Source organism: Danio aesculapii, chromosome 5 (genome assembly GCF_903798145.1).
Source record: "Danio aesculapii chromosome 5, fDanAes4.1, whole genome shotgun sequence".
Taxonomy (NCBI): Eukaryota; Metazoa; Chordata; class Actinopteri; order Cypriniformes; family Danionidae; genus Danio; species Danio aesculapii.
In genome coordinates this window covers 74,050,751-74,078,667 of record NC_079439.1, presented here as the reverse complement: position 1 = coordinate 74,078,667, position 27,917 = coordinate 74,050,751, and the positions used below count along the sequence as shown (strand labels likewise).

The window sequence follows — 27,917 nt, the reverse complement described above, 5'->3', positions numbered from 1 at the left end:
AACCCAGAAATTCTTCAAAGAACCATTTTATCCAACAATTAAAGCACATGTTAATGCTCTAAAGCACATTTTAACCACACTAAACAACCTCTGTTAAATTAAAAATTGTTAAATCTTTACCATGATGAAAAGCACACACACAAACACACGAGTTCTCTTTAATTTAGTTTAATATCAAGCTAATCATCAGTGCAGTACTACGAACATCTAGCCTTACAAATATCTAGCGCCTTTACAAAGTTGGTTTACAAAAGTGGATGACGAGTCAGATGGTGGGTGGGCGGATCCTCCTGAGATGATGTCACAGCTCTGCAACGTTTCATTGGTGGATTCTGGAGGGGTGGGTGTGGCTTGACAGGTGCAGGAGCTTCAGCAGCAGATCTGGGCTGTTGGCAGGTTGATTGACAGCTGCAGCATCAGCATCTCCATCCACACACGACTGGTCCACACTGCAGCCCTCTGCACACACACACACACACACACACACACACACACACACACACACACACACACACACACACAATCAGCTCCACTGGAAACTATTGCACAGACACAGCCTTCACACAAATAATAAAGAGCACCTATTATGCAAAGTGACTTTTATGCAGGGTTTAACCCCAGTAGAGTGTGTGTGTCAGCAGTGTGTGAGTATCTCCAGGAGACTCTAACGCTAACCATGAATTAATTATATTAGTTTATAATCAGACTTGATAAATGAAACACTTTGATTGACATTCTCCCTTTGTACGTGTCATCAGAAGGGCAAAGCCCCGCCCACTAGTGCCCATCTCTCCCTCATTAGCATAGGACATTAGTCTTCTTTATGAATCTGCTGCTATGCCGACACAGAGGCATTTGTAGCTCCGCCCTCTTCTGAAAAGTGACAGTCACCAAAATCAAAAGATCAAAGCCTAAATTGCTCTTTAAGCTTAAAATATTTTAAATAACTGGAAATTTTATATATATATATATATATATATATATATATATATATATATATATATATATATATATATATATATATATATATATATTATGCAATACAAAATGCATATGTCATAAATTCCATGAAATTCAATGATCTGTATAGCTCTTTTTCCAGTAATTATCATTTCAAAGTAGCGTTATTAATGTTTTTATTTTTAATTTCAATAATAAGTAGAGGGGTGTTCTGAAATACAGCTTTTATAGCTCTACTATGAATAATAAATAGTAGTAAAATAGTCCATTCTAACTAATACCGTAATTTACATTGCAATTAATAAACATTATTTTGGTTTATCTGTATATTTTGCCTTAATAAATATATTATAAAATAACTATATATTTAAATAAATGCATATTTAGAAGTAATAACTAAACCACTGTATTCTGGCATTGTTCAGTGTATGTTGACAGGATTGTATGGTGATATATTGAGGTACAACTAACCAGCGTCGCAGCAGACTCCAGGAGCAGCGCAGCGTCCTTCATAACCGCAGGCTTTCCCAGGCATCTCACATGGAGAAGGCAGAAAGTCCTCCTCCAGACAGCGCAGGGTTTCTGGAGAGCCGACCAAGCAGCCGATGCCTTCACCACAGCAGATACTGGGGCCGAAACAGCGTCCGCGATCCCCGGGGCCACACGGCATACACTGCGCACACACAGATGGTAAAGGAGACCTATTCTGAGCATTTCTACAAGCTGTAAATGTGTCTCTGCTGTCTCTAGAGTGTGTGTGTGTGTGTGTGTGTGTGTGTGTGTGTGTGTGTGTGTGTGTGTGTGTGTGTGTTTGAGCTGATAATAAAACACAGATAATGTTCTCCAGCTCTCTGATACTGATCATTTCAGGCTTTGATCCTAATTGTGGTGTTTTGGTGACTGTCGCTTTAAATGCAAATGAGATTGTGCTCTTTTCAGAAGAGGGCGGAGCTACAGATGCCTGTGTGACAGATGTCCAACAGCAGTGTGTGTGTTGTGAGTGCTGGTCAGCTGTGCGTGTGTGCTTCAGTGTGAGTGTGTGTTCGTGCTTCTGTCAGTCTATGTCTCTCCTGTCTCTGTTCATCTAAAACTCCACATCTATAATCCTCTTAGTCTATGCTGACATTATCTTCAGCAGCTCAAACACTCCCACAGTGCACTGAGTGAACACTGTTGGAATACTGCACCCTGATGAGGGAACAACCCAAACATTGAGTGAGTGTGTGATATAGATCAGCTTGTTCCTTCATGCTGAACTGATTTAAGGATTGAAATTGAATGGATCTGCTTTATTTTAGAGGTTTAGTGAAAGTGGGTCATTTTGACCCGAAGGATGGAATAGTGTTTCACTAAACACACACACACACACACACACACACACCTGTCGAATGGGCCAGTCCTGAACGGAGCGTTTTCCTCCGATGGGGCAGTTTGAGATGTAGCAGGCCGAGCAGACGGACAGCAGACACAGCAGAGCCGCCGCGGACAGCAGACCTCCAGACATTATCTGTGAAGGAAGAGACCTACATTATAAAACATGCGCTTCTTACGGAAGAGTTTCTGGTCCAAATATCTACAAATTCTGAAATCAAGACGCATTCTAGACCAGTTATCTGAAATAAATGAAGTGAGTTTTCCCATGCTCTCATCTCATGGCCATTCATAACTGTTTGATTGAGTGGCTAAATCATATTCATTTGGACATTTTAGTATGATTTGCTCATCTCCCAATGAGGGTTGGGTTTAGGGGCGGAGTTTGAGGACACGCCTCCTTTTATATGGAATAAATCACTGTCTTAAACATTTAGTGCATAAATGAAATCTATGGGGTGACATTGCTGTTTTAAGGACGGAAAAATAGGCTCTCTGCCGCAACGCATGGTCTAACAGGGTTGAGCTTATTCTATTAATGAGTTCTGGGTGTGTTTTGAAAATAAACCAATCAGAGTCTCATCTCTTGTTCCCTTTAGGAGTCACATTCGCTATTTACATGGCGACTTTGTAAGTGTAAAAACTGAACGCTTCACTAGCGAGAAAACAGTTAAACAGAGCATCTGCATCTGCCTCCTCCAATCGGCCTTTACTTTCACTTTCACTTTCTCTCTTTAGTGTATAAGGACGTGTTGTATGCACAGACATTGATTAGCCTACATGATTAATTTAGTTAAGAGCAAAGATTTGTTTCAAAACTATTTCTAAATTCACTTCTAATTTCCAGCAAAATAATAAATGAACAATAATAAGGAAGTGTGGTTAAACAACTGAGTTATATCCAAACACACATGCTGTGCCCCATACAGTGCTCAATTTGGGAATTGCGAGGTCCCGGAACAGATCGGGCTAACGGATCCGGCATATTACCTGAGGATGTATAGGTGTTGCGCACGACAGTGGAGAGGGGGTCACGGATGAAAGTGAAGTGCGGGAGGGGGAGGGGGGGTGGAAAGTGACGAGGGTTGGGGAGTCGCAGAAGAAAGTGAAAGTGAACAGCAGACGGTGGAGGAGGGCGGTTGAGGAGGGGGATCAAAATGAGTAAAATGAGGAGCCGATCAGATTTCAGAGGTGCCAGATACGGATCTAGCGTGTTCCCGCACAAATTAAGCCCTGGACCAATATGGTCCAAGACCTGACAGGTGGACAAACCTAAGCTTGTTTTTAATAAAACTAATATAAATATGCATATAATCAATAATACTGCTAATAATAATAATATTATATAAAAGCAAATTGTCATGAATAAACTAAAAAAAAGCCCCCCGAGATGATGGAGGCAGTGGTTTTTAAATTTATGTAGAAAATTAAATTTTTTTAAATATTTTAATCCTTAAATTCTTCTTCATCTGTAAAGATGTTTGTGTTTTGATGTACATCCTGCATGTTTTAACCAATGTGTAAGTGAGGCGCACAACTAATGCACTCTGCTCTGGACTTTAGATCTGCTTTCAGCTGCTCTATTGAACAGTCTATTTCAGTTCCTCAAAATAGCGACGTGCCAACAATGCGCCTTAACACACCTCCTGTAGACCGATACACCCATGAGTCCACAAAGTGGCGCAAATGGATTTGATATTTAAACAATGTGATGGAAAACAGGAAAATTAAGGCTGCTTTGGTCTGAAAATAACAACACGTCTTGGAAACATGTCTTGCGCCTTGTTGCATCAGGTGTATGATAGGACCCTATGTGTGTATGTCCTGGTCTTCCAGGTTAGAGTTGAGTGTTAGACTAATGACCCACCTTGTAAAAATGAGATGTTACAAAACACCAACATGATGTGGTTAAATATCCACTCCGATATAAACGGCCCTGGGGGTGAGTGAGTGAGTAAATGAAATCCATGCAAGAGTAATTCTAAAAATGGCAAAGAAAATTAAACGTAATGGTAATTTTACGAGGGAACAAGTCCAAATTCTGCATTTAGAACAGACACAGATATATCACATTTTCTTTGTCTGTTTGTGAATGACTTAAAACATGTACATACGGTGTACTTTACATACATGAAATGTAGTTTCACCACTTCTGAGCTACCAACACGATGACTTTTAATATGTCTGATTTTACAATCTGTACACTTTCACAGGACTGAAAAATGTTTCCTGGTGAGATTGTGCCCATTTTTCCCCCAATAATGAGTCAAAATGAAGTGAGTTTTTTCCTAAAACAAGCAAAATAATCTGCCAATGTGGGAAGAGAAATGATCTTATCTCAAAGCAAAAGCAAGATTATTTAGTGTCCCCCATTGTCAGATTATTTAGCTTGTTTTAAGGAAAAACCCACTTCATTTTGACTCGTTGGACTCATTTTGACTTGTCTAAAAATGCTTCTGATTTAAGAGTTTTGAGATATTTGGACTAGAAACAAGACAAAAACTTTAAGAAAGTGTAAGAATACAGCACAACAGCCCCTACCAATAAACAATACAGTAAATAAAGATGCAGTACTCACATTACCGAGGCTGACAGCGAGAGCTTGAGAAGAAGAAGCAGAGTTGGAGTGAGCTTTAAGGAACTGTTCATTTGTGTGCTGTGGAGACTCTTTTTATACCGCTGTCCTGCGTGATTTTAGCACATTATTACCTGTTAGCTGCAATCAAGCAGTCTTGACCATCTAAATGTTAATGATGTGTCTGATTAGGTCAGTGAACCGGTCACTACACTGTCCGCTATAGTGTGGACGTGGGTCATTAGCGGCCCGTGATCCGGCATAAGATCATCAGACTGCTCATTCACAGCTTTCTGGAACTAATTTAAGTTTACAAACTGAGCTTTCACAGTCATTTCTGGCATGAAAGAAGCGTTTTGAGAGAACCGTTTCCCAATGAACATGTGAAGAGCTGCAGAAAGTGCCATCTGAAATGTTCTCCCAAAATTGAGCAACTTATTATTCCTGAAACAATTCATGTGTTGATTCAGAACTTTCACTTTTATGACAAAAAATAATAGTTTTCTTTGCTTATAAAGTGCACCTATTACGCAAGAATGACTTTTATAAGGGGTTTAAACACAGTTGTGTGTCAGCAGTGTGTGTATATCTCCAGTCTCTAATGCTCAACATGAATTAATTATATTTGTTATAATCAGACTTGATGAATGAAACTCTTTGATTGACATTCTCCCTTTGTACGTGTCATCAGATGGGAAAAGCCCCGCCCACTAGTGCCCCTCATTAGCATGAACAGCAACCCTGAGTGAGAAGCAGCCGTCTGTCCATCAGCCATTAGAACTTCTTCACTGGCTTACTTCATTCAAGCCAGTCAGGTCGGAAATTTCAGTTGTCCCCAAAACACGGTTGAAATCATGAGGTGACTGGGCTTTTTCTGCCACAGCCCCCCGTCTGTGGAATGGTCTGTCTTTATACATTAGGTCGAGCTCTTCCCTTGGTGAAGTCTCATCTAAAAAATCATCTTCTGTCTCCTGCTTTTTGATTGCCAATAATACATTTTAATCTGTTTTCTATACTTTTGCTGGTCTTTTTGTAAAGCACTTTGGTCAACATCTGTTGTTTTAATATGTGCTCTATAAATAAAGCAAACAAACATAACTACACACGCTATTGTTGTCATGAGCATCAAGGTGTGGGAGGGCGCTGCGGAGCAGAGGCTAGTCATGCTAAACACAGACAGCCAAAAGCTTTCATATGGATGCTGCTGAGACACAGCTTATTTATTTTCTGAAACAAATGATGTGTTGTGTTTCATTGTGTTTGCATCACACAGTAGGCCAATAATGGTTATTAAACACTGTTAAATTGCTGTAAACTGGGGCTCTCGAAAGTTCTCTTAAATCTCCCTGAAATGTTTCACCAAGCGTCTGAATCATCATTTCTTCACAACACATGGTGATTTTAAGTTTATTAAGTCTTTCTCTACATAACTGCTGTGACTGTTATATCAGAAATATAGTCATTAGTATAAAATTTGGAGAGAAATGGTGATAAAACAGCCGTCCTGTTCTTAATGACGTGTGTTGTGTGTGTGTGTGTCAGAGTTCAGATGTAACTTATAAGTCGCTCAATGGCATAATGAGTGCTGAAATGATTAGTCTGTATGGAGTCACACACTAATGAGGGCATTGTCACATTTCACACATCCTCCATTTTCTCTGATTATCCTTTAATAGGTCACATATCCCGTGTCTTTAATCTAATTACAGAATTATAACCTCAGGTCAACATTGGCAGCCGCTGATGGAAATTCACATGCTGCTTTTATCAAACTGTAGCGGATGCACAGGCTCCGGTTGATTTAAATAGAAGATTTCGGCTGATGAATGTTTTAATGAGCACATGCTAATGAAATTAATCTCCTGTAGGATTCATCTGACTGGGTTTCATTATGGAGAAAAGAAGAATATTTTTATATTTTATAAATATACATATTCACATGTAAATATAAGCAAGGGATGGCACGGTGGCTTATTGGTTAGCACTGTGGCCTCACAGCACGAAGGTCACTGGTTTGAGTCTCGGCTGGGTCAGTTGGTGTTTCACTCTTCTAATGCATTTATAAAATAAATGGAAAATAATTAGGAAAACACATGAACATTTTCTGATTGTACTTCATTTATTAGATATGGCTTTGAGTAAAATGGGAATATATATATATATATATAATTCCATTAAGGTCTTTATAGAAAAAGGTTTTTATAGAAAAAACAAACATATATAGAGTATAATATAAGCAATACTTCTAAATAAACAACTCTTTTCCTCATATCCATATGTAATATTACATTCAGTAAATCCAAAAAATAAAATGAGAAAAGAGAATGGTGTTAAATGTTACTCAATAATTTGATTCATTTACTTATTAATTAGTTTATTTATTTTAAAAGAGGAAATCAGCTGTAAATAAATGTCACGTGTGCATCATCATGACATCATCAGTGAGATGACTGGAGTCACACTTTGACCTTTAGGATCCAGCATTTCAGCTTCTGACGCAACCAGTCTGAGTTTAGAGCTCTGAAACTAACAAGTCTTGATATAAGCAATAGTTTTGTAACAGATCTGGAGGATATTTCTTCTGTTTCCTGTTGTTTATTTTCGCTGTAGTATTAATTTGACAGCGCATTCACTGAGTGTGTATCTGTGAGTGTGTGTGTGTGGATCTCCACCCTTCTGTCCTGTTTTATCTGCTTCAGGTTTCAGCTCCACCTGTCCGGTGAGCGTGGCTCTGTTTAACTCCTCCTGAGTGCCCTCACTAGTGCGCAACGCTGATAGAGCATGCAGTGTATGGGGTTACAATAGTGACACAATTCTGTAAACAAAAGCTCATGTTTTGAGCATCCAAAATGCAAGCATTAACAATTCTGTGTGCATAGGATCATATTTCAAGCACACAAAATGGAGTATTGCATTCATGTTAAAATAATCTGCGCCAAAAGATAATGTTTTGAGTGTGCAGAAAGGGTTGCTGCATGCGTGTTAAAAATTCTGCATGCAAAAGATCATGTTTTAAGTGTGCAAAATGTCTTATTGCATGTGCATTGACAATTATATAAGCAAAAAATCATGTTTGAGCCTACAAAATGGCTTGTTGCATGAGCAATAACAATTCTGCATGTAAAAGATAATATTTTGAGTGTGCAAAATGCATTGTTGTATGCACAGTAATAATTATGTGCGCTAAAGATTACGTTTTGAGCGCACAAAATGGCTTGATGGGTGAATATTAACAATTCTGCATGCAAAAGCACATCGAGCGAACAAAGTCGCTTGTTGAACGTGCGTTAACAATTATGCGCACAAACGATCATGTTTTGAGTACACACAAAATGGCGTGTTGCTCAAAACATGATGTTTTGTGCACAGAATTGTTAACCAGCGTGCGAAAAGCCATTTTCCGAGCTCAAAACATGATCTTTGGCGCACAGAATTTTGTCGTAAACGTAACCCCATACTCCTGTGCTCTCCGTGCAGGGCGCGCGCAGGGATTGAGAGCGCGCCCCGAGCTGCTGAGGTGATCCATCATGGCGGCGGCGGCGGAGTTTCGCTCTCCAGTGCTTCAACAGTCATGTTAATGTAAAATATAACCATAATATAAATCTAAAGACGCTTTTAAAGCGTGTTCAGGCTTGTTATTTTCGACTGGATATTCTGTTATTTATTTACGCGAGTGCCGTCGCGAGTCTTCATGGATGTAAGGTTACAGCAGCGCAGCCTTAACGTTATTTATTTCTCTCATTCAGATCAGTATTTGTCATCAGTTTGACGCTTCTGAGGTGAAAATGAGCTGCAGGTAAAGATGTTTTTCTCTGCTGATTCTCTCAGTTTTCTGCTGTTTCTGGGCTGTTGTTGTCTGATCTCTGACAGTCAGCTGATACTCGCTCATTATGGACACTTAAAGGAAACGCGTCTCCATTTGCTTATTATTAAAGTCAGTATAAATATCACAGTATAGCATCACATCACATTTCCTTTCAAACACCCGCACTGCTTTTCATTTAGAATATTAACAGTGTTGTTATTATTGTTATTTATCATGGTTGGTAATAATTAAAAGCATGAATTGATCTTGCTCGTGTTTTTAAATGTAATAAATATAATGTCATGTTTATTATGATGCTAAATGTGACTGAGATGTTGAGAGGTGGGGGTGATTCTGCAGGCTTTGTCTTGCTGTTTTTGTTCTTTTGTTGTTGTTGAGCTTTAATCTGACCTCAATATCACTTACACACACACTGCTCATATTATCACACACACAAAAACAGCCACTGTTAGCAGATATTCATCACTCAATATAGACACCAGATATTCATGTAAACTCGAAACTAATATAATATAATATAATATAATATAAAATAGTTTCCCAGTTATGGGGTGCAGCTGGAAGGGCATCCACTGTGTAAAACATATGCAGGATAAGTTGGTGGTTCATTCCACTGTGGTGACCCCTGATGAATAAAGGGACTACGCTGAAGGAAAATGAATGAATGAATAGTAAAATATAGTATAATAAAATAATTATTTAATAATATTTTTTGGTGCGCGCACGGTTGCTCAGTGGTTAGCACTGTGGCCTCACAGCAAGAAGGTTGCTGGTTTGAGTCCTGGCTGGGCCAGTGGTCGTTTCTGTGTGGAGTTTGCATGTTCTCCCTGTGTTGGTGTGGGTTTCCTCCGGGTGCTCCGGTTTCCCCCACAGTCCAAACACATGCACTATAGGGGAATTGATCCACTAAATTGGCCGTTGTGTATGAGTGTGTGTGTGAATGGGTGTTTCCCAGTGATGGGTTGCGGCTGCAAAGGCATCTGCTGCGTAAAACATATGCTGGAATAGTTGGCGGTTCATTCCGCTGTGGCAACTCCTGATGAATAAAGAGACTGAGCTGAAGGGGAATGAATGAATTAATAATAATATAACAAAAATATTTATGTAAATCTCTGTATACTGTGTATATATATATATATATATATATATATGTGTATATATATACATCGCTTTCCTGTGATTTTGTTGTTTTTATTAATTATTTTTCAAACATTAAATTAAAGCTAATAATATTAACTTTATAATATATAAAATATTCTCTTTATTAAACTGCACTTGCAAATTTAGCTAATTTAGATGTATAAAAAGCACAGTGGACGTTTATTTTTGGACACACTGTGATACTAAAGTGGATTTTCTTTCATTATTGTCATCAAATGATTCTTGTTCTAAAGATATTGTTGACAGAAACTATTTCTATATTATATAGTGGCTGTGATCTGTAAAATTGTATTAAAAATGTCAAATATTGATAATTGTTTTGGGTTTTAATAAGTTTTTTTTGAGTATGCACATTTAACAGTTGCATTTAAGCCGTCCATTAATTTAATGAAAGTTTAATTGTAATTTAATTTAAGATGAAATGACAGCTTAACATACATTCCAACATAAAAGAGAGATGATATTAATGATAAAAATGTACAGATATGAATCAAATAGAAAAATTCATTCATTTTCCTTCAGCTTAGTCTCTTTATTTATCAGGGCTCGCCACAGTGGAATGAACCGCCAACTATTGAAGCATATGTTTTACACAGTTTCCAGATGCAATCCAGTACTGGGAAACACCCATACACACTCATACACTACGGCCAGTTTAGTTCATCAGTTCCCCTATAGCGCATGTGTTTGGACTGTGGGGGAAACCGGAGCACCCGGAGGAAACCCACACCAACACGAGGAGAACATGCAAACTCCACACAGAAACACACACTGACCCAGCCGGGACTCGAATCAGAGACCTTCTTGCTGTGAGGCCACAATGCTAACCACTGAGCCACCGTGATGCCTGTTGGAATAAACAAAATGTTTTTCAGTACAGCAGTGCACACATGGCAGTGCTGAGCTGGTTAGTTTATTAGGTGTGTCAAAGTTAAACAAATAATTCAGTCTTGTTTAAACATCTTAGGTAACACTAGCAAGTGGAAACAGTCTCGATTGTCACTTATGCTCTCCTGTATGATCCACTGTAGTGTTCGAGTGTGTTTTCAGTATTAATCGACTTATCAGACTCGTCTTACTGACCTGAGAGCGCTCGTATTGTGTAAGTGCAGGTTATGATGGTATAACGAGAGCGATATTAGCTTATTTACATAACACTAGCTGTGCTTCCATCCAGGGGTGGCACGGTGGCTCAGTGGTTAGCACTGTGGCCTCACAGCAAGAAGGTCGTTGGTTCGAGTCCTGGCTGAACCAGTGATAGTTTCAGTGTGGAGTTTGCATGTTCTCCTCGTGTTGGTGTGGGTTTCCTCCGGGTGCTCCGGTTTCCCCCACAGTCCAAACACATGCACTATAGGGGAACTGATCAACTAAACTGGCCGTAGTGTATGAGTGTGTGTGTGAATGAGTGTGTATGGGTGTTTCCCCGTACTGGGTTGCTGCTGGAAGCACATCCACTGCGTAAAACACATGCTGGAATAGTTGGCGGTTCATTCTGCTGTGTAAAGGGTCCACTCTACGACCTTCTTCCAGCAGTGTATTAGTGTGTGTGTTGCTGGAGGATATGAGCTGGATTCCTGACATGTGTAGAATTACTCAGAGCTTCAGCTGCTTTTCTTTACTGCTCTTAATATCCTCACTGTTTACTATGTGCTCGCTCTAAAGTGCTTATAAACTGAGTTTCTTTCTTCTGTTGAACACAAATGAAGATACACTGAAGAATGCTGGACATTCACATCAATATTAAGAACCAATGATTCCTGCTTAAGTCCAGCATTCTTCAGTATATCTTCATTTGTGTACAACAGAAGGAACTCAAACATGTTGGAACGAGAGTAAATACTGACAGAATTTAGGTGAACTGAGCCTTTAAAGAGTTAATGGAGTTAGAGCTGCTCAGTTAATGAGAGTAAAATGCAGTATGGCATTAAAATGCACTGCAGTAGCCACCATAGTAGTGCTGCATACTGTCTTGTTTCAAGTGGAGTTCACGTTAGTGTATTTTTGTTTTGAAATGCGCATGTTGTACTACAGTTATGCTAGTTATTAAAAAAATACCCTGCTTTTAGAAACACTGGTTCTGCATTTCTGTATTGGTCTGTTTTTCATACTTGGTTACCTGGATTTGATTATTGATGATTTTAATTATTAATCCAGTATAATCCAGAACTCATCTAGCAACAGACCAGTAAGATCAAACCTGAGCAGATGCAGTTTACTTCACATATACGGGATTAGATTGAGTCTTTGTAGTAATAATAATAATAATAATAATAATAATGTGGAAGTAATCATAATAAAAAAACAATCTTCATTTTTAAAATGAGTTTAAAATGGTTATATTTACTCAGAAGTAAATGAAGAAACACAGCCACAAAAAAAAAAGCAAAAAACTGCACAAATACATACCTCCTGTATTTCGCGGCCTCCAGAAACGTCCACGGGACTACGTTTTCAGAATGAGCCTGGGTTGGAAATTTGATATCTGAAAAGTCTACACAGTGCCCTCTAGTGGATTCACGAAAACAAAAACTACAAATAAGCGTACCTCCTGGGATGTATTTGGCACTCTCCAGAAATATATACAGGGGCACATAATCAGAATAAGCCTGGGTTGGGTTGTTTTATTGAGTGGTGTTCTTCATGGCCCGGTCAGTAACTCATCAGCATTCCGCCTTGGCTCTGGATAATCTCTCCATATCATATAATATCATTACATAATTAAATAAATGATTTAAAAACATGGCTAATAAAAAAGGGTTTTTCTAGGGAAATATAAGAACTATAGTCATCGCAATACTCAACAACATTAAGGTGTTTTTTTCAGTATCGTGCAGCTCTACTCAAGATCTTGTCTGTAAATCTGCATCCTCAGAGGTGTTGCAATGTTCAGCTTTTTCCAGTATCGTGCAGACTTACACCACAGACACATTCATATTGGTCATCATGTGTGTGTTCTGTTTAGTGTTAGTTTACATGCATAATATGAAACCCTCTCTGGTGTCGGCTTTGGTCTCTGCAGGTAGTTTTGATGAGCGGTGTTCCTCAGGGCTCTGTCAGCGGCCCGTCCGCATTCAGCATGGCCTCCAAAGCCTCAGCTCTGGATAATCTCTCCATATCATCCCTGATATCTGGAGATCTGGAGGAGGATGGAGAGCCGCTGGACGATGATCTGGCCGATCTGGAGGTCAATCCGTACGACGGGCTGCCGTTCTCGTCCCGATACTACAGCCTGCTGGAGCAGAGAAAGCAGCTGCCGGTGTGGAGTCTGAAGCTCAGTCTGCTGGAGCTCATGGAGAAGCACAGCATGATCATCCTGAGCGCAGACGGAGGAACGGGGAAGAGCACGCAGGTGGAGCGCTCGCTTTATTTACATTACAAACTCTCATATTGGGCCGGTATAAGATTCTAAAGGTTTGATAACCTTGGATAAAAATGCAGTTTCACAGTATTTAATATATATTATTTTCATCAGCAGTGAAATGCATTTTAAAAATGACCCTCTCCGCCCTCACAACAATTTATTAGACAGTGATTGACTTCAAAGCAGCATTGCTAAAGCTATTATTCTGTAATTGCATTACTGATTAAGACACACCTGTACAGACGATCAATTAATGCATGTACAATTAGTCTGTGAAAAGAGCTTAGTGAGCACATCTGTGTCATTGTGGATCACCACTGAACTCAACTTATCCTTCAGTCTCTAAAATCTAAGACAATTGATGTAATTAAGTGATAAAACACTTGAGTCCTGTAGTCACGGCTGAAGGTGTCTGTCATGCACAAGTGCACAGTTTAGTGACTTTTGTTATTGGTTTTATTACAGTTACTGCATAATAAAACATGAACACTGCAGAAAACATGGTTTATGCATGTGAAAAGCTGCTTTCAGAAACAGTAAACCATTTTACAGGCCTCAAAGTTCATAAATCCCAAGGTTTATTTAGCAAATGAAAACTAAGGCTACAATTGTTGGTTAAAAACATGTTCATAAACTGAAATAAAATGTAAAAAACCCTGAAAAACTGAAATAAAGTGATAATTAGCTAAAATAAATAATCATTTTCAGAATTAAAGCGCATTAAGTGTTCATTCTGTAAAATCTGACATGTGACTGTTTAGAGAAACACCAGTAGGTGGCGCCAAACACATCAGTCAAGAGCAAGATTCGTTCATTCATTCATTTTCCTTCGACCTAGTCTCTATTTCAGGGGTCGCTACAGCAGAATGAACCGCCAACTATTCCAGCATATGTTTTACACAACGGATGCCCTTCCAGCTGCAATCCAGTGCTGGGAAACACCCATAAACACTCATTTACACACACACTCATACACTGCGGACAATTTAGTTGATCAATTCCCCTATCAATTCACCCGGAAACCCACGCCAACATGGGGAGAACATGCAAACTCCACACAGAAACACCAACTGACCCCGCAGGGAGTCGAACCAGCGACCTTCTTACTGTGTGCTAACCACCCCACAGAAAAAAACAGCTTAAACCAGTCTAGGCTGGTTGGCTGGTTTTAGCTAGTCGACCAGCCTGGCTTTAGAGGGGTTTTGGCCATTTCCAGGCTGGTTTCCAGCCATTTCCAACCTGGTCTTAGCTGGTCAAGCTGGGAGATAACCAGCTAAAACCAGCTTGATCAGTCTAGCCAGGCTGGGAGCCCAGCCAAAACCAGCTATGGTCAGCTTAAACCAGGCTGGTCAGGCTGGTTTTAGCTGGATTTAGCTGGTCATTTTCCAGCCTGACCAGCTAAGACCAGACTGGAAATGGCTGGAAACCAGCCTGGAAATGGCCAAAACCCCTCTAAAACCAGGCTGGTCGACCAGCTAAAACCATCCAACCAGCCTAGACTGGTGTAAGCTGGATTTTTCAGCAGGGCACTAAACAAGTAGTTTAATTAAATTAAATGTATTAATTAAATATAAAATAGGTTTCATTTAGGTTCATATTTCTGACATGTGCGTGTGTGTTTGTGTGTGAGAGAGTGTGTGTTTTGTTTTGTGTGTCTGTGTGTGTGTATGTGTGAATGTTTGTTTGTGTGTGAGTTTGTTTTGTTCTGTTGTTCCCTCTACAGTTAATTTCTCTGACATCTCTCTCTCTCTCTTTGTGTGTGTGTGTGTACAGGTTCCGCAGTGGTGTGTGGAGTACGCTCAGTCTCATGAGTTCTCTCAGGGTGTGGTGTGTGTTACTCAGCCGTACGCTGCCGCCGCCTGTAGTCTGGCTCTCCGCGCGGCTGATGAAATGGACCTGAGTCTGGGGTTAGAGGTCGGCTACAGGGTCCCACATGAGGACGGATGCACCCCAGACACCATACTGCGGTAACACACACACACACTAGCGGTGATAATAGCGTTGTTTCTTTTTAAAGTTGCCCATTTAACTTTATCGGTTATTGAAATGAAGATATATGGTTTTGTTTGTCCACTTCCCGCTAATATTTGAGTGCTGTTGAACTGAAGACCTTCACAGCCAATCACAGTCATTTCTGTTGAGCAGGTGAACACAATGGCCAATCAGAGGTGTTTAAGTACATGCTCATCTGTTAATGGATGTCGATTGTTACCGAACTGTAATATTTTAAGTAAAATATTTACAATTATTAAATTGGTGTGAAAGGTTTGTGTGCGTAACATTTTTCAGATTTGACTACCAAAACAAACCCATACAAAAATGTTAAACTAGTTTGCGAAGACTTAAACTGTGCGGTGTGTGTGTGCAGGTTTGTGACGGACGCTCTGCTGCTGCAGGAAATGATGTCAGATCCTCTGTTGCGTCAGTACGGTGTGCTGGTCATCGATGAGGCTCAGGAGCGAACCGTAGCCACAGACGTTCTTTTGGGTTTACTGCGCGATGTTTGCCGTCAGAGGGCCGACCTCAGGGTGCTGGTGCTCACCGCGCCCGCCGCAGCGACGAGGTTGGTATAGTTTGGCATCTTAAAATGAGTTTCGATTTCCATATTATGTTTATATTTGCTGTACATTTCAGGTTTAGCTTGAGTTTGTTTCATTAGGAAGGTTATTATAGTTTTTAATTAGTTTTTATTTGCGATTTTAAAGGAGAAATATTATGCTAAAATTACTTTTATAAGGTGTTTTGGTGGATATCTCCAGCCTCTAATTGTAAAAATGAATTAATTGTATTTGTTATAATCAGACTTGATAAAAGCACACTGCAGGAACACTTTGATTGACATTCTCACTTTGTACGTGTCATCAGAAGACGAAAACCCCGCCCACTAGTGAGCATCTCTCCCTCATTAGCATAAATAGCAGCCCTGAGTGAAAAGCAGTCAATTTTAATCTGCTGCTATGCCATCGCATAGGCATTATTAGCTCCGCCCCTTTTTCCCAAAATAGGGTTGTTCGTCTGTATAAGCGCCATCTACTGGTGTTTCTCTAAACAGCCACAGAGAATTAGTGTTTATTAGTTTTGAAAACTATTGTTTTGTTTTGACGATTATTATTATATTTACGAAATTTGATATATTATATGTATTATATTATATTTATGATTATTATATAACAAATTTTGACCAGTAGTTTTAGTTTTCGTTCACTAAAATCCCCTTGTACTGCTCTCAGCTTCTCCAGCTTCCTCGGAGAGACGGTTCCTCATCTTCAACTGCCCTGCGCCCCTCAGACCCACACAGAGGTGCTGTACCGGGAGCCGACGGCGGGACGAGACCTGCTGACCACTGCCATACACACCATCCTGGACCTGCACCGCCGTGGAGAGCACGGAGACATGCTGGTGTTCCTGCCTGGACCACAGGTCAGTGTGTGTGTGTGTTACTGAGCATCTGATCCTACATCCAGCCGCTTCACACCTGCTACTACAGTTATCAACTGCTTAAGCCCTGGTCAGATGCGATTTTGTCTTGATAACATCTTGACTTGTCGTGGGTAACAAATGTGCCAGGCTACACGTTACTTCATGATCAGTCTTTCTGTGACGTTTATAACGAGCGTTATTTCCCAAAGCAGTCACAAGTGCTGCTATAAGGATATTTATCTCAATCTTATTTCAATCTGTCAATATACACTGATGCTTGCTGACAACTAATAACTGCATTATTTAAGGGCATTCAATACGACATCGATAGGATCGAACTTGTGATTCCTTTTCAATATTCAAATATTTTCTTTGAAATCTAAATGTATATTTTCCAGCCCAGGGTTGCTTATTAAACACTCCCGCACCTGAACTTGCCACGAGTGAGATAGAGAAAGTGAAAGCACATCAGCACTGAGGAAAATCAGATGCTCAAGGCATAATCTTTAAAATAATGATATTGTTACGAATTAAATTAAAAATCCTTAATTAAAAAGAGCGTTAACCAAAACGTAACAAGATAACAGGGATTAAAAATATAATCCCCGGTGCCCCCGCGCTCTCTCTCTCCCCAAAATATAAACCAAAAACACAGCCACTGAGAAAACAACATGACAAAAATAACATCGGCAGGGGTTCAGCCAAAATAAATGACAGTAAACCAAGCTAACTAAATTAGAGTAAACTTCCCTGGAAAATAGATAATAAAATAAAATACACAAACTTACCTCCCTACTAACAAACACAGGAGAAAACGAAAATAATAAATGGAAGGCACCAAACCTCCCTACCATGCTCCAATCCAGACAGGGAGACAGAAAACATTAACAACTTCACATCGGCATCTCGTAAAACGCCATATAAGAGGCATCAGCAACAAACACTCATATTCATCATTCAAGCAATAATATCTCCACAGAGAATTATCAAGCGGGGAATCGAGAGACAGCAGCCACTGAATCCATGCTCTCTGAGGGTTTAAATACAGCCGCTACCAATCCAAGCGCCAATCATGATCCAATCCAACGTAATCTGAGCGAGAGAGAGAGAAAGAAACACCGCACACATGACAACAACAACAACAACAACAACAACAACAACAACAACTACTCGTAACAATATCTAAAAAAAACTAGCAAATTTATGACAGAGGTTGGGGCTGCACGGTGGCGCAGTGGGTAGCACAGTCGCCTCACACCAAGAAGGTCGCTGGTTTAAGCCTCGGCTGGGTCAGTTGGTGTTTCTGTGTGGAGTTTGCATGTTCTCCCCGTGTTGGTGTGGGTTTCCTCTGGGTGCTCCGGTTTCCCCCACAGTCCAAACACATGCGCTATAGGGGAACTGATCAACTAAATTGGCCCTAGTGTATGAGTGTGTGTGTGTGTGTGTGTGTGTGTGTGTGTGTGTTTCCAAGTGTTCGGATGCGGCTGGAATGGCATCCGCTGCGTGAAACATATGCTGGATAAGTTGGCGGTTCATTCCACTGTGGCGATCCCTGACTAATAAAGGGACTAAACAAATGAGAATGAATGAACACATATCATTAAGCATAGTTATATGAATACAAAATGCAGTGTGTGTGTGTGTGTTACAGGAGATCAGCGAGTGTGTGTCTGCGCTGGAGAAGGAGTGTGTGTCTCTGAGCGCGCAGCTGTCGTGTCTGCGTGTGGTGTGTGTGCATGCGGGCGCGGGCGGCTCGTCTGCGCAGCTCTACGAAACCGAGGCTCCGGATGGAGGAGAGCTGGAGCCGGCTGAGGACCCGCGCCGCAGAGTCGTCCTCACTGATGCCTGCGCAGAAGCGTCATTCTCCATCAACAACATCCGATACGTCATCGACTGCGGCGTCCAGATCAAGACTGTGAGTGTGTGTGTGTGTGTGTGTGTGTGTGTGTCTATGCGTGTTATGAGAGTTAGTGTGAGAGTGTGTGTGTGTGTGTGTGTGTGTGTGTGTCTATGCGTGTTATGAGAGTTAGTGTGAGAGTGTGCGTGTGCGTGTGTGTGTGTGTTTGTGTTTGTGCATGTCTCGATGCTGATCCTGCTGTTTCTTCACAGATCTACAACCCACAAATCAGAGCTGATGCTCAGCTCCAGCAGCCAATCAGCAGACAGCAGGCCGACACACGAGCCCGCAGGGTCAACAGCACAGCGCCCGGTCAGACAAACACCGCTGCAACACACACACAAACACACACACACACGCACACACACACGCACACACACACACACACACACTAATACACACATATATGTATAAATGACTATATTAAACGTGTTGTGTGTGTGTGTGTGTGTGTGTGTGTGTGTGTGTGTGTGTGTGTGTGTGTGTGTGTGTGTGTGTGTGTGTGTGTGCGCAGGAGTGTGTTTCCGGCTGTACTCTCAGCAGGTGTATGATCAGCAGATGCCGGAGAGCCGCTGTCCTGCAGTGACCGAAGCAAACCTCAGTCATCTGGTGCTGCTGCTGAAGCGGCTGGACATCGCAGACATGGGCCAGTGCAGGTTCCTGGACCGCCCCGGTCAGACTCTGGGTTTTTGCCATTACGTTTCAATTACAGAACAAATTCTGTATAGAGAAAACAATGGAAACCTGAGGAACGTCCTCACAATTCACAAATACAAATGTGTGTGTGTGTAGCCCCGGAGGCGCTGATGCAGGCTCTGGAGGATCTGGATTATCTGGCAGCTCTGGATGATGATGGGAACCTGTCGGAGGTGGGCATCATCATGTCAGAGCTCCCTCTGGAGCCGCCGCTGGCCAAAGCTCTGATCGCCTCCTGCGAGTTCGACTGCGTCAGCGAGCTGCTGACTATCGCCGCCATGCTGACCGGTGTGTCTGTCTGTCTGTGTGTGTGTGTGTGTGTGTGTGTGTGTGTGTGTGTGTGTGTGTGTGTGTGTGTGTGTGTGTGTGTGTGTGTGTGTGTGTGTGTGTGTTTATATTTATGTGTGTGTGTGTGTGCGCATGTGTGTGCCATGCTGACCTGTGGGTCTGAGTGTATGTGTGCGTGTCTGTCTGTGTCATGATGACCAGTGTGTCTGTGTGTGCGCTTTGAGGTCCAGTTTACACTAGCGTCCTTTTGTTTTAAAACCACATTTTATAACAAAAATGATCTAAACGAATGATAGCCCCACCCTAAAGCACTGATAGCTCCTCCCTAAAGGACTGATAGCTCCGCCCTAAACAACTTATAGCTCCACCCTAAAGAACTGATAGCCCTGCACTACAGGACTGAAAGCTCCTCCCTATCAGACTGATAGCCCCACCCCAAACAAATGATAGCCCCACCCTAAAGGACTGATAGCTCCTCCCTAAAGGACTGATAGCCCCATCCTAAAAGACTGATAGCCCTGATATGTCCGCCCTAAAGGACTGATTAGCCATGCCCTAAATGACTGATAGCTCCGCCCTAAAGGACTGTTAGCTTCGACCTAAAGGACTAATAGCTCCGCCCTAAACAAATGATAGCCCCACCCTAATGCACTGATAGCTCCTCCCTAAAGGACTGATAGCTCCACCCTAAACAACTGATAGCCCTACCCTAAAGGACTGATAGCCCTGATAGGTCCGCCCCAAAGGACTGATAGTCCCGCCCTAAAGGACTGATAGCTCTGCCCTAAAGAACTGATAGCCCCGCCCCAAAGAACTGATAGCCCCGCCCTAAAGGATTTATAGCTCCACCCTAAACATCAGATATCTTCGCCCTAAATGACTGATAGCTCCACCCTGAAGGACTGATAGCACCGCCCTAAAGGACTAATAGCTCCATTCTAAATGTCAGATAGCCCCGCCCAAAACAACTGATAGCTCCGTCCTAAAGGACTTTTAGCCTTTCCCTAAAGGACTGATAGCTCCGCCCTAAACTACTGATAGCCCTGCTCTAAAGTACTGATAACCCTGATAGGTCCGCCCTGAAGGACTAATAGCCCAGCCCTAAATAACTGATAGCCCCGCCCTAAAGAACTGATAGCCCCGCCCTAAAGGATTGATAGCTCAACTCTAAACGTCAGATATCTTCGCCCTAAATGACTGATAGCTCCACCCTGAAGGACTGATAGCCCCGCCCAAAACAACTGATAGCTCTGTCCTACAGGACTTTTAGCCTTGCCCTAAAGGACTGATAGCCCCGCCCACAAGGATTGATAGTTCCACCCTAAATGACTGATAGCTCCACCCTAATGGACTGATAGCGGGTCCAAAACTCTGGGGTAGTGTGGACGGAAGGTTTGAGTGAAGCCAAAGTTCTGCATTTCAAAAGTAATGTATTAATGTAAACATGGCCTGATGAGCCATCCGCATGCAGACGTGTGCTGTAATGTGTGTGTGTGTGTGTTTGTGTGTGTGTGTTTCAGCTCCGCCATGCTTCGTGACTCCTCCAGCTGATAAAGTAGAAGCAGCGGCGACACACAGACGGACCATGCTGCACCCGGACGGAGATCACATGACCCTCATCAACATCTACAATGCCTATCTGCAGCGTGAGTGATGTCACACACTCACACACACACACACACACACACGCATGTACGCATGCGCACACCATGATATGTGTTTGTGTGTCTCAGATAATGAAGACGAGGCCTGGTGCAGGACCAACTTCCTGAGCTCATCTGCGCTGCGATTGGCTGTGGTGATCAGGGCGGAGCTACTGGAGGTGATGCAGCGAATCGAGTTGCCGGTATCTCCTCCCGCCTTTGGTTGCCAGGACAACAGCACTAATATAAAGAGAGCACTGATTTCAGGCTTCTTCCTCAAGGTAAACACACACACACACAAATAAACGTGCACTTACATAACACACACTTATATCAATACACACAAACACACACACATAAACATATGCACATATATATACACATACACACAGATGTGTGCACACACATATATACCAACACATATATGGACACAAACACATGTGTGTGTACAGTACATACACGTGTTAATGTGCACACACGCATACACACATGGTGGGTGTCTCATTTCTGCTCTGTTTTCATCCACGTGTGTGCATGTGTGTGTGTACGCGTATGTATGTGTGTGCTCATATTGATGTGTGTGAATGTATACCTGTGTGTGCGCATGCGTGTGTGTGTGCTCATATTGATGTGTGAATGTATGCGTATGTGTGCGCACGTATGCATGTATGCATGTGTGTGTTTATATTTGTGTGTGTGAGAATGTATGTATGTTTGCGCTCATATTGATATGTGTGTATACATGTGTGTGTGCGTATGTATGCGTGTGTGCGTGTATGTATGTGTGTGCTCATTGATGTGTGTGAATGGATACGTGTTTGTGTGTGTGTGTGCTCATATTGATGTGTGTGAATGGATACGTGTGTGTGTGTGTGTGTGCATACATGTGTGTATGCACATATTGATGTGTGTGACTGTAAGCGTGTGTGTGCGCACATATGCATGTGCGTGTATATGTCTGTGTGTGTGCACATGTATGTGTGCTTGTATTGATGTGTGTGTGTGTGTGCGTGCGTGCGTGTGTGCGTGTATGTGTGTGTGAAAGTGTGCATGTATGTGTGTGTGCTCATATTGATGTGTGTGGATGTATACATATGTGTGTGTGTGTGTGTTTGCATGCATGTGTGTTATTGATGTGTGCGCACGTATGCATGTGTGTGTGCGTGCATATGAATGCGTGTGCTCATATCGATGTGTGTGCATGCATGTGTGTGTGCTCATATTGATGTGTGAATGTATGCGTGTGTCTGCGCACGTATGCAGGTGTGTGTGTGTGCATATGTGTGTGTGTGTGCATATGTATGTGCGTGCTCATTCGTGTGTGTGTGAATGTATGTATGTGTGTGCTCATATTCATGTGTGTATGCATGTGTGTGTGCACGAATTTATGTGTGCTCATATTGATGTGTGTGAATTTATACATGTGTGTGCGCACATATGCATGCATTTGTGTGTGTGTGTGTGCATATGTATATGTGTGCGCGTATATGTATGTGTGTGCTCATATATACGTATATGTGTGTGTGTGTGCAGGTGGCTCATGATGTGGACGGCTCGGGGAACTATCTCCTGCTCACACACCGTCACGTGTCTCAGCTGCACCCGTTCTCCTCGTACCGCTGCCGGCGGCCGCAGCTCAGTCCACCCAGCTGGGTGCTGTACCACGACTTCACCGTCTCCCACGACAACTGCATCTGCATCGTCTCCGAGATACACCCGCAGATGTGAGTGTGTGTGTGTGTGTGTGTGTGTGTGTGTCGGACAGCTGCTCTCCTTCTGCTACTGTTTTCAAAAGGCTGCAGCTGAGTGTCCGTTCAGTGTCAGTGTGTGTCAGTGCGTGTGTGTGTGTGTGCGTGTGTGTGTGTGTTCTCAGAGGTGTACAGTGTTTATATCTGATCGGTGTGTGTGTGTTTCAGGTTGGTGGAGCTGGCACCTCAGTATTTCCTGGGGAATCTACCGGCCAGTGAAGGCCGAGATCTGCTGATGAGCCTCAGACTGAGCCTGTGTGCTGCAGAAGAGCACAACAACACACAACACACACACACACATGAAGAAGCGGGAGATCCAGAGTCCTGCAGCGTACAGTGAACACACACACACACACACACACAGATATGAAGAAGCAGGAGATGCAGAGTTCTGCAGCGTTCAGTGAAGATACACACACACACACACATACATATACACACATTCTTTCTCTCACACACGCATACACTTGCACATGCACACAATCAATCACACACAGTAATCAATCACACACAGTACATATTCTTACACACACACACACACACATATATATATATATATATATATACACACACTCTCTTTCTCACACACTTACACACGAATACACACATACTAGCACACAAACTCACACATGCACTTGTGCACACACTCATACTCACACACACACATTCTCACACCCGTGCATGCTCACATACGCACTCAAACACACACACACGCATACATACTCTCTCACACGCTCACATACATAATCTCTCACGCACACACATACTCTAACACACACACAAATACTCTCTTACAAACACACACTCTCACACACACCTCCTGAACTGCTGCACACACACACACACACACACACACACACCTTGAGAACTGCACTCTCACTGGAGACTTCCTCAGACTCTGGCTTGTTCTGCACTACACTGACTGTGTTCCTCTGTGTGTTTAACGGTGAGTAGAGCTCCTCCTCCTGGAGCAGAAAGGGATCAGCACACTCTCACTGTGTGGATGCAGGAATCACTGCTGTCGTCACGTTAGTCCTCACACAACATGATTTAATCTCACAATTCTGAGCTCATGCTTTTATTTCAACACTGTTTACCAACTCTTGTGCGCTGTTGGGTTGTTTTCATCAGCTCTTGGGTGGTTTTGAGGCCTCATCTTTCTCTGGGTTTCAGCAAATGTGATGATTTGTGCTGATAAATCTTATTCTGACACATATTTAGGGGAAATGCTTTGACAATTTCCAAATACTCAACACACTCTGTTCAGATTGACTCTCCTTTGGTGATGTTGGGGCTGCTTTTCCCCCATTGACCTCCATTATAATCACATTTACTGATTATAAAGCCACGACAGCAGATAATCATGAGTGTTTTAAAGAAAGGTTTATTAGTGCTGATATCCTGCAGTGGTTTTCTCACTGTTTATGGACTCTATACACACACACACACACACACACACGCACACACACACACACACACGTTGGTTTTGGTGATTTACAAGGAATCTCAGTAGGTGTAATGTATTTAATACAGTAAAACCTGCTTATTAGGTTACTAGGTTGATTAGGCAAGTCATTGTACACTGTGGTTTGTTCTGTAAATATTATGTTGCAAAGAATATGTTATAATATTACAATCAGGGCATCACGGTGGTGCAGTGGGTAGCACTGCGTAGATTTGTCTAGCAATAAACAGACTGAATGACGGGCTCTAAAATCTCTGGAAGTCTGTGTGCTCAGATTTTTGTGTGGGGCCTATCAAGACATACTAATTTGTGTCCTCATAAAGCACCAAAACCACCACACACACACACACACACACACACACACTCCTCCTTCACACTTCTCATCTCATGTTCTTGTAAACAGTTTCATCTCATCTTCTTGTTCTCAGCTGATTCTTCAAGTTAGTTGTGTTCTCGTTCACATTAGCTGGGTTTCCATCATGCTAATGCACATTTTTTAAGTAGCGCACAAAAACCAATCTCACATTGGTTTTGGACTTAATTAAGGGTTAATGTGAGTAAATGGAGATGGAAATGTGCTGAGGGATCTCTAATGTTACCCCCATGTGACTCCATTATGCTTGCCTTGTTTACTGTTTGTTGCTAGGTTACCAATACCACAGTGAGCTGCTCTAATGGGTAAAGTCTAGAAGGGATACATCTGTAGTCGATAATTATTTGTATTATTACATCAATACAATTACCGTACAACAATATTTACTGTGTTTTTACATTACTGTGAGGGTTGGGGTAGTGGTAGGTGTTAATAAAATACAATTTAAAGTGTAATTTAGTTCTTGGTATAATTGCTGTTTTGACATTACTGTTAGGGTTTGGTTTATGATTGGGGTAGACATTAATAAAATACAATTTATTGTGTAACTTAATAAATAATATGAATAATTCTTGATATAATTACTGTTTTTACATTACTGTGATGGTTGGAGTGGGAGTAGATGTTAATAAAATACAATTTAACTGGCAATTTAATAAGTAATTCTCATTCATTTCTAGCTGCAGCTGTATCCCTTTTAGAAACAAGCGCTCTCATGCAATATAAAGTTAATATAAATGCACAAATAGAGGCTAATCGATGATGTGAGGTGCAAATGACATGAAAAGCATGATGTGATTGCATTAATTCAGCATGTTTGCAGAAAAATACTGTACTGTGTGGCGTAATTAGCCTCTGTTTGTGTGTTTGCATTGACTTTAAATGTAATTAACTCACAAGAATACTTAATTCCACGTTTGTTGTGAACCCACCATAACAAACATGATGGAAACAGCTCATTTGCATTTGGGGTTTTCTCATTTTTTTGCGAATTTCTGAAAAGATTCGCTTCACGTTAACATTGAGACCCGGCTAATGATTCTCTGCAGTCTTTCCTCTCCTGTATATGATCACTAGTGTCATTATGATCACCATAGACTCATGACATTAGGATTCACTCTGGATCTGGTTTTCTGACTCGTGTTCACACTTGAAAGCTTTTCATTTACTCGAAAAGCTCATGTAAAGGGCTAATTTAATGATCTTAAAGGGACAGTTCACCTAAACATGTACATTTCTTCATCATTCACTCACACTCAAGTGCTTATAAACTCAAAAACAAGATGTTCTGAAGAATGCTGGAAAACGTCATTGACATCCATAGTAGAAATCAAAACAAATAACATGCTATGGGAGTCAGTGGATGGATAATTAATATCTTTATTAGTGTTCAACAGAATAAACTAGAACAAGTGTAGGATGAAGAAGTGATGACAGAGTTTTGTGTGAACTGTCTCTTTAAAGGTGCACAGCGGTTTTATCATCTGACTCTTTAAATATTCAAGCGCTGTAACGCAGGATCAATTCTGATTGGCTCTCAGTGTTTGAATTATTCATCAGCCGAACAAGTAATCAGTTTAAAAGTAGTTTTCACTGCTGTTCATTCACTCTCATCACCTATAATCTTCATTTAATATTCCTATTAATATGAATGAACTGAACACAACGTGAGAAGAGCAATCGTTGAATTAATTAATCTTTGAATATTCATAAGGTCTCTCAGTCTTTTGTCCAATCGCTGGTGTTTCTGCTGAATGTGATGTGAAACTGATGTCAGCACTGTGGAGATTCAGGGTTCAGTTCTTCTCCATCCGCTCCTGGTTCTGTGGATTTAGGAGTCAGCTTTATCGGTTTACTCCTGTTAGTTTGCTTTTGTATTTTTCTAAATCTCTATTTTGTGTGTGAACCGTCGAAATGGGATTTTAATACAGTGAAAATATGACTATTTTAAAACTTGTGGAGGTTTTTTTTTACTGAATTGCATTTTTTTATCCACTTTGTTCAACATGTCCAGGTTTGTTTAGATTTAAAGAATGGTTGTTTTATAGAGGATCTGCTTATTAATTATATTATAATTAATTAAATAGCTATGTTACTGTATTTACCACTTTTTTATTCAATGTTTGTAATGTTCTAAGAAGTTTCACATGAGAGATGTAACTTTTAAAATGGTTTTATTCAGCTGTAAAGTAAATTATTAACCTTCCTGTGAAGTTAATTGGTTTTTTTAATTCCCCAGTGATGTTGTTATAAGGATGATTTAATGTTCTGAACACTCATTCACACACACACACACTCATACACTACGGCCAATTTATTTGATCAGTTCCCCTATAGCGCATGTGTTTGGACTGTGGGGGAAACCCACACCAACACGGGGAGAACATGCAAACTCCACACAGAAACATATCCACAATAAAGGGTTTTTAAAACATAATTTAAGTGTGCCTACTGTGTATATTTAATATGCATTTACACTCACCAGCCACTTTATTAGGTACACCTCACTAGTACCGGGTCGGACCCCCTTTTGCCTTCAGAACTGCCTTAATCCTTCATGTCAGAGATTCAACAAGCTACTGGAAATATTCCTCAGAGATTTTGCTCCATATTGACATGATAGCATCACGCAGTTGCTGCAGATTTATTATTCCACCACATCCCAAAGGTGCTCTATTGGATTGAGCTCTGGTGACTGTGGAGGCCATTTGAGTAGAGTGAACTCATTGTCATGTTCAAGAAACCAGTCTGAGATGATTGGTGCTTTATGACATGGTGTGTTATCCTGCTGGAAGTAGCCATCAGAAGATGGAGACACTGTGCTCATAAAGGGATAGACATGGTCAGAACAATACTCAGGTAGGTACTCATTCTGATGCTCAGTTTGAACTGCAGCAGATCGTCTTGACCATGTCTTCATGCCTAAATGCATTGAGCTGCTGCCATGTGATTGGCTGATTAAAATTCGGTTAACGAGCAGTTGGACAGGTGTACCTAATAAAGTGACCGGTGAGTGTATATATGTATTCATATATTTGGGAAACTCTTTATATTTAGATACAAATTATATATGAATTGAAATATCTATGAATGAAAATAGTTTTGTTAATAAATATATAGCCTATAACACAAA

The 27,917-nt window shown here is 41.3% G+C and overlaps 2 protein-coding genes across 2 annotated transcripts; one reads left to right on the top strand and one right to left on the bottom strand.

Moving 5' to 3' along the window:
• Nucleotides 1-162: 162 nt before the first annotated feature.
• On the bottom strand, nt 163-4,962 carry oxt (oxytocin). Its single transcript, XM_056457131.1, has 4 exons — nt 4,910-4,962; nt 2,342-2,467; nt 1,432-1,633; nt 163-459 (listed from the first exon to the last, which is right to left on the bottom strand). Exons 2-4 carry the CDS (start codon nt 2,462-2,464, stop codon nt 320-322), a joined length of 465 nt encoding a protein of 154 aa, XP_056313106.1. The 5' UTR covers nt 2,465-2,467; nt 4,910-4,962; the 3' UTR covers nt 163-319.
• Nucleotides 4,963-8,424: 3,462 nt separating this feature from the next.
• dqx1 (DEAQ box RNA-dependent ATPase 1) lies at nt 8,425-27,221 on the top strand. Its single transcript, XM_056458886.1, has 13 exons — nt 8,425-8,702; nt 12,913-13,242; nt 15,028-15,221; nt 15,623-15,817; nt 16,485-16,674; nt 18,326-18,589; nt 18,784-18,883; nt 19,086-19,244; nt 19,364-19,555; nt 21,076-21,201; nt 21,289-21,479; nt 22,732-22,922; nt 23,115-27,221. The coding sequence occupies exons 2-13, from the start codon at nt 12,922-12,924 to the stop codon at nt 23,284-23,286; spliced, it is 2,295 nt and encodes a 764-aa protein (XP_056314861.1). The 5' UTR covers nt 8,425-8,702; nt 12,913-12,921; the 3' UTR covers nt 23,287-27,221.
• Nucleotides 27,222-27,917: the final 696 nt, after the last annotated feature.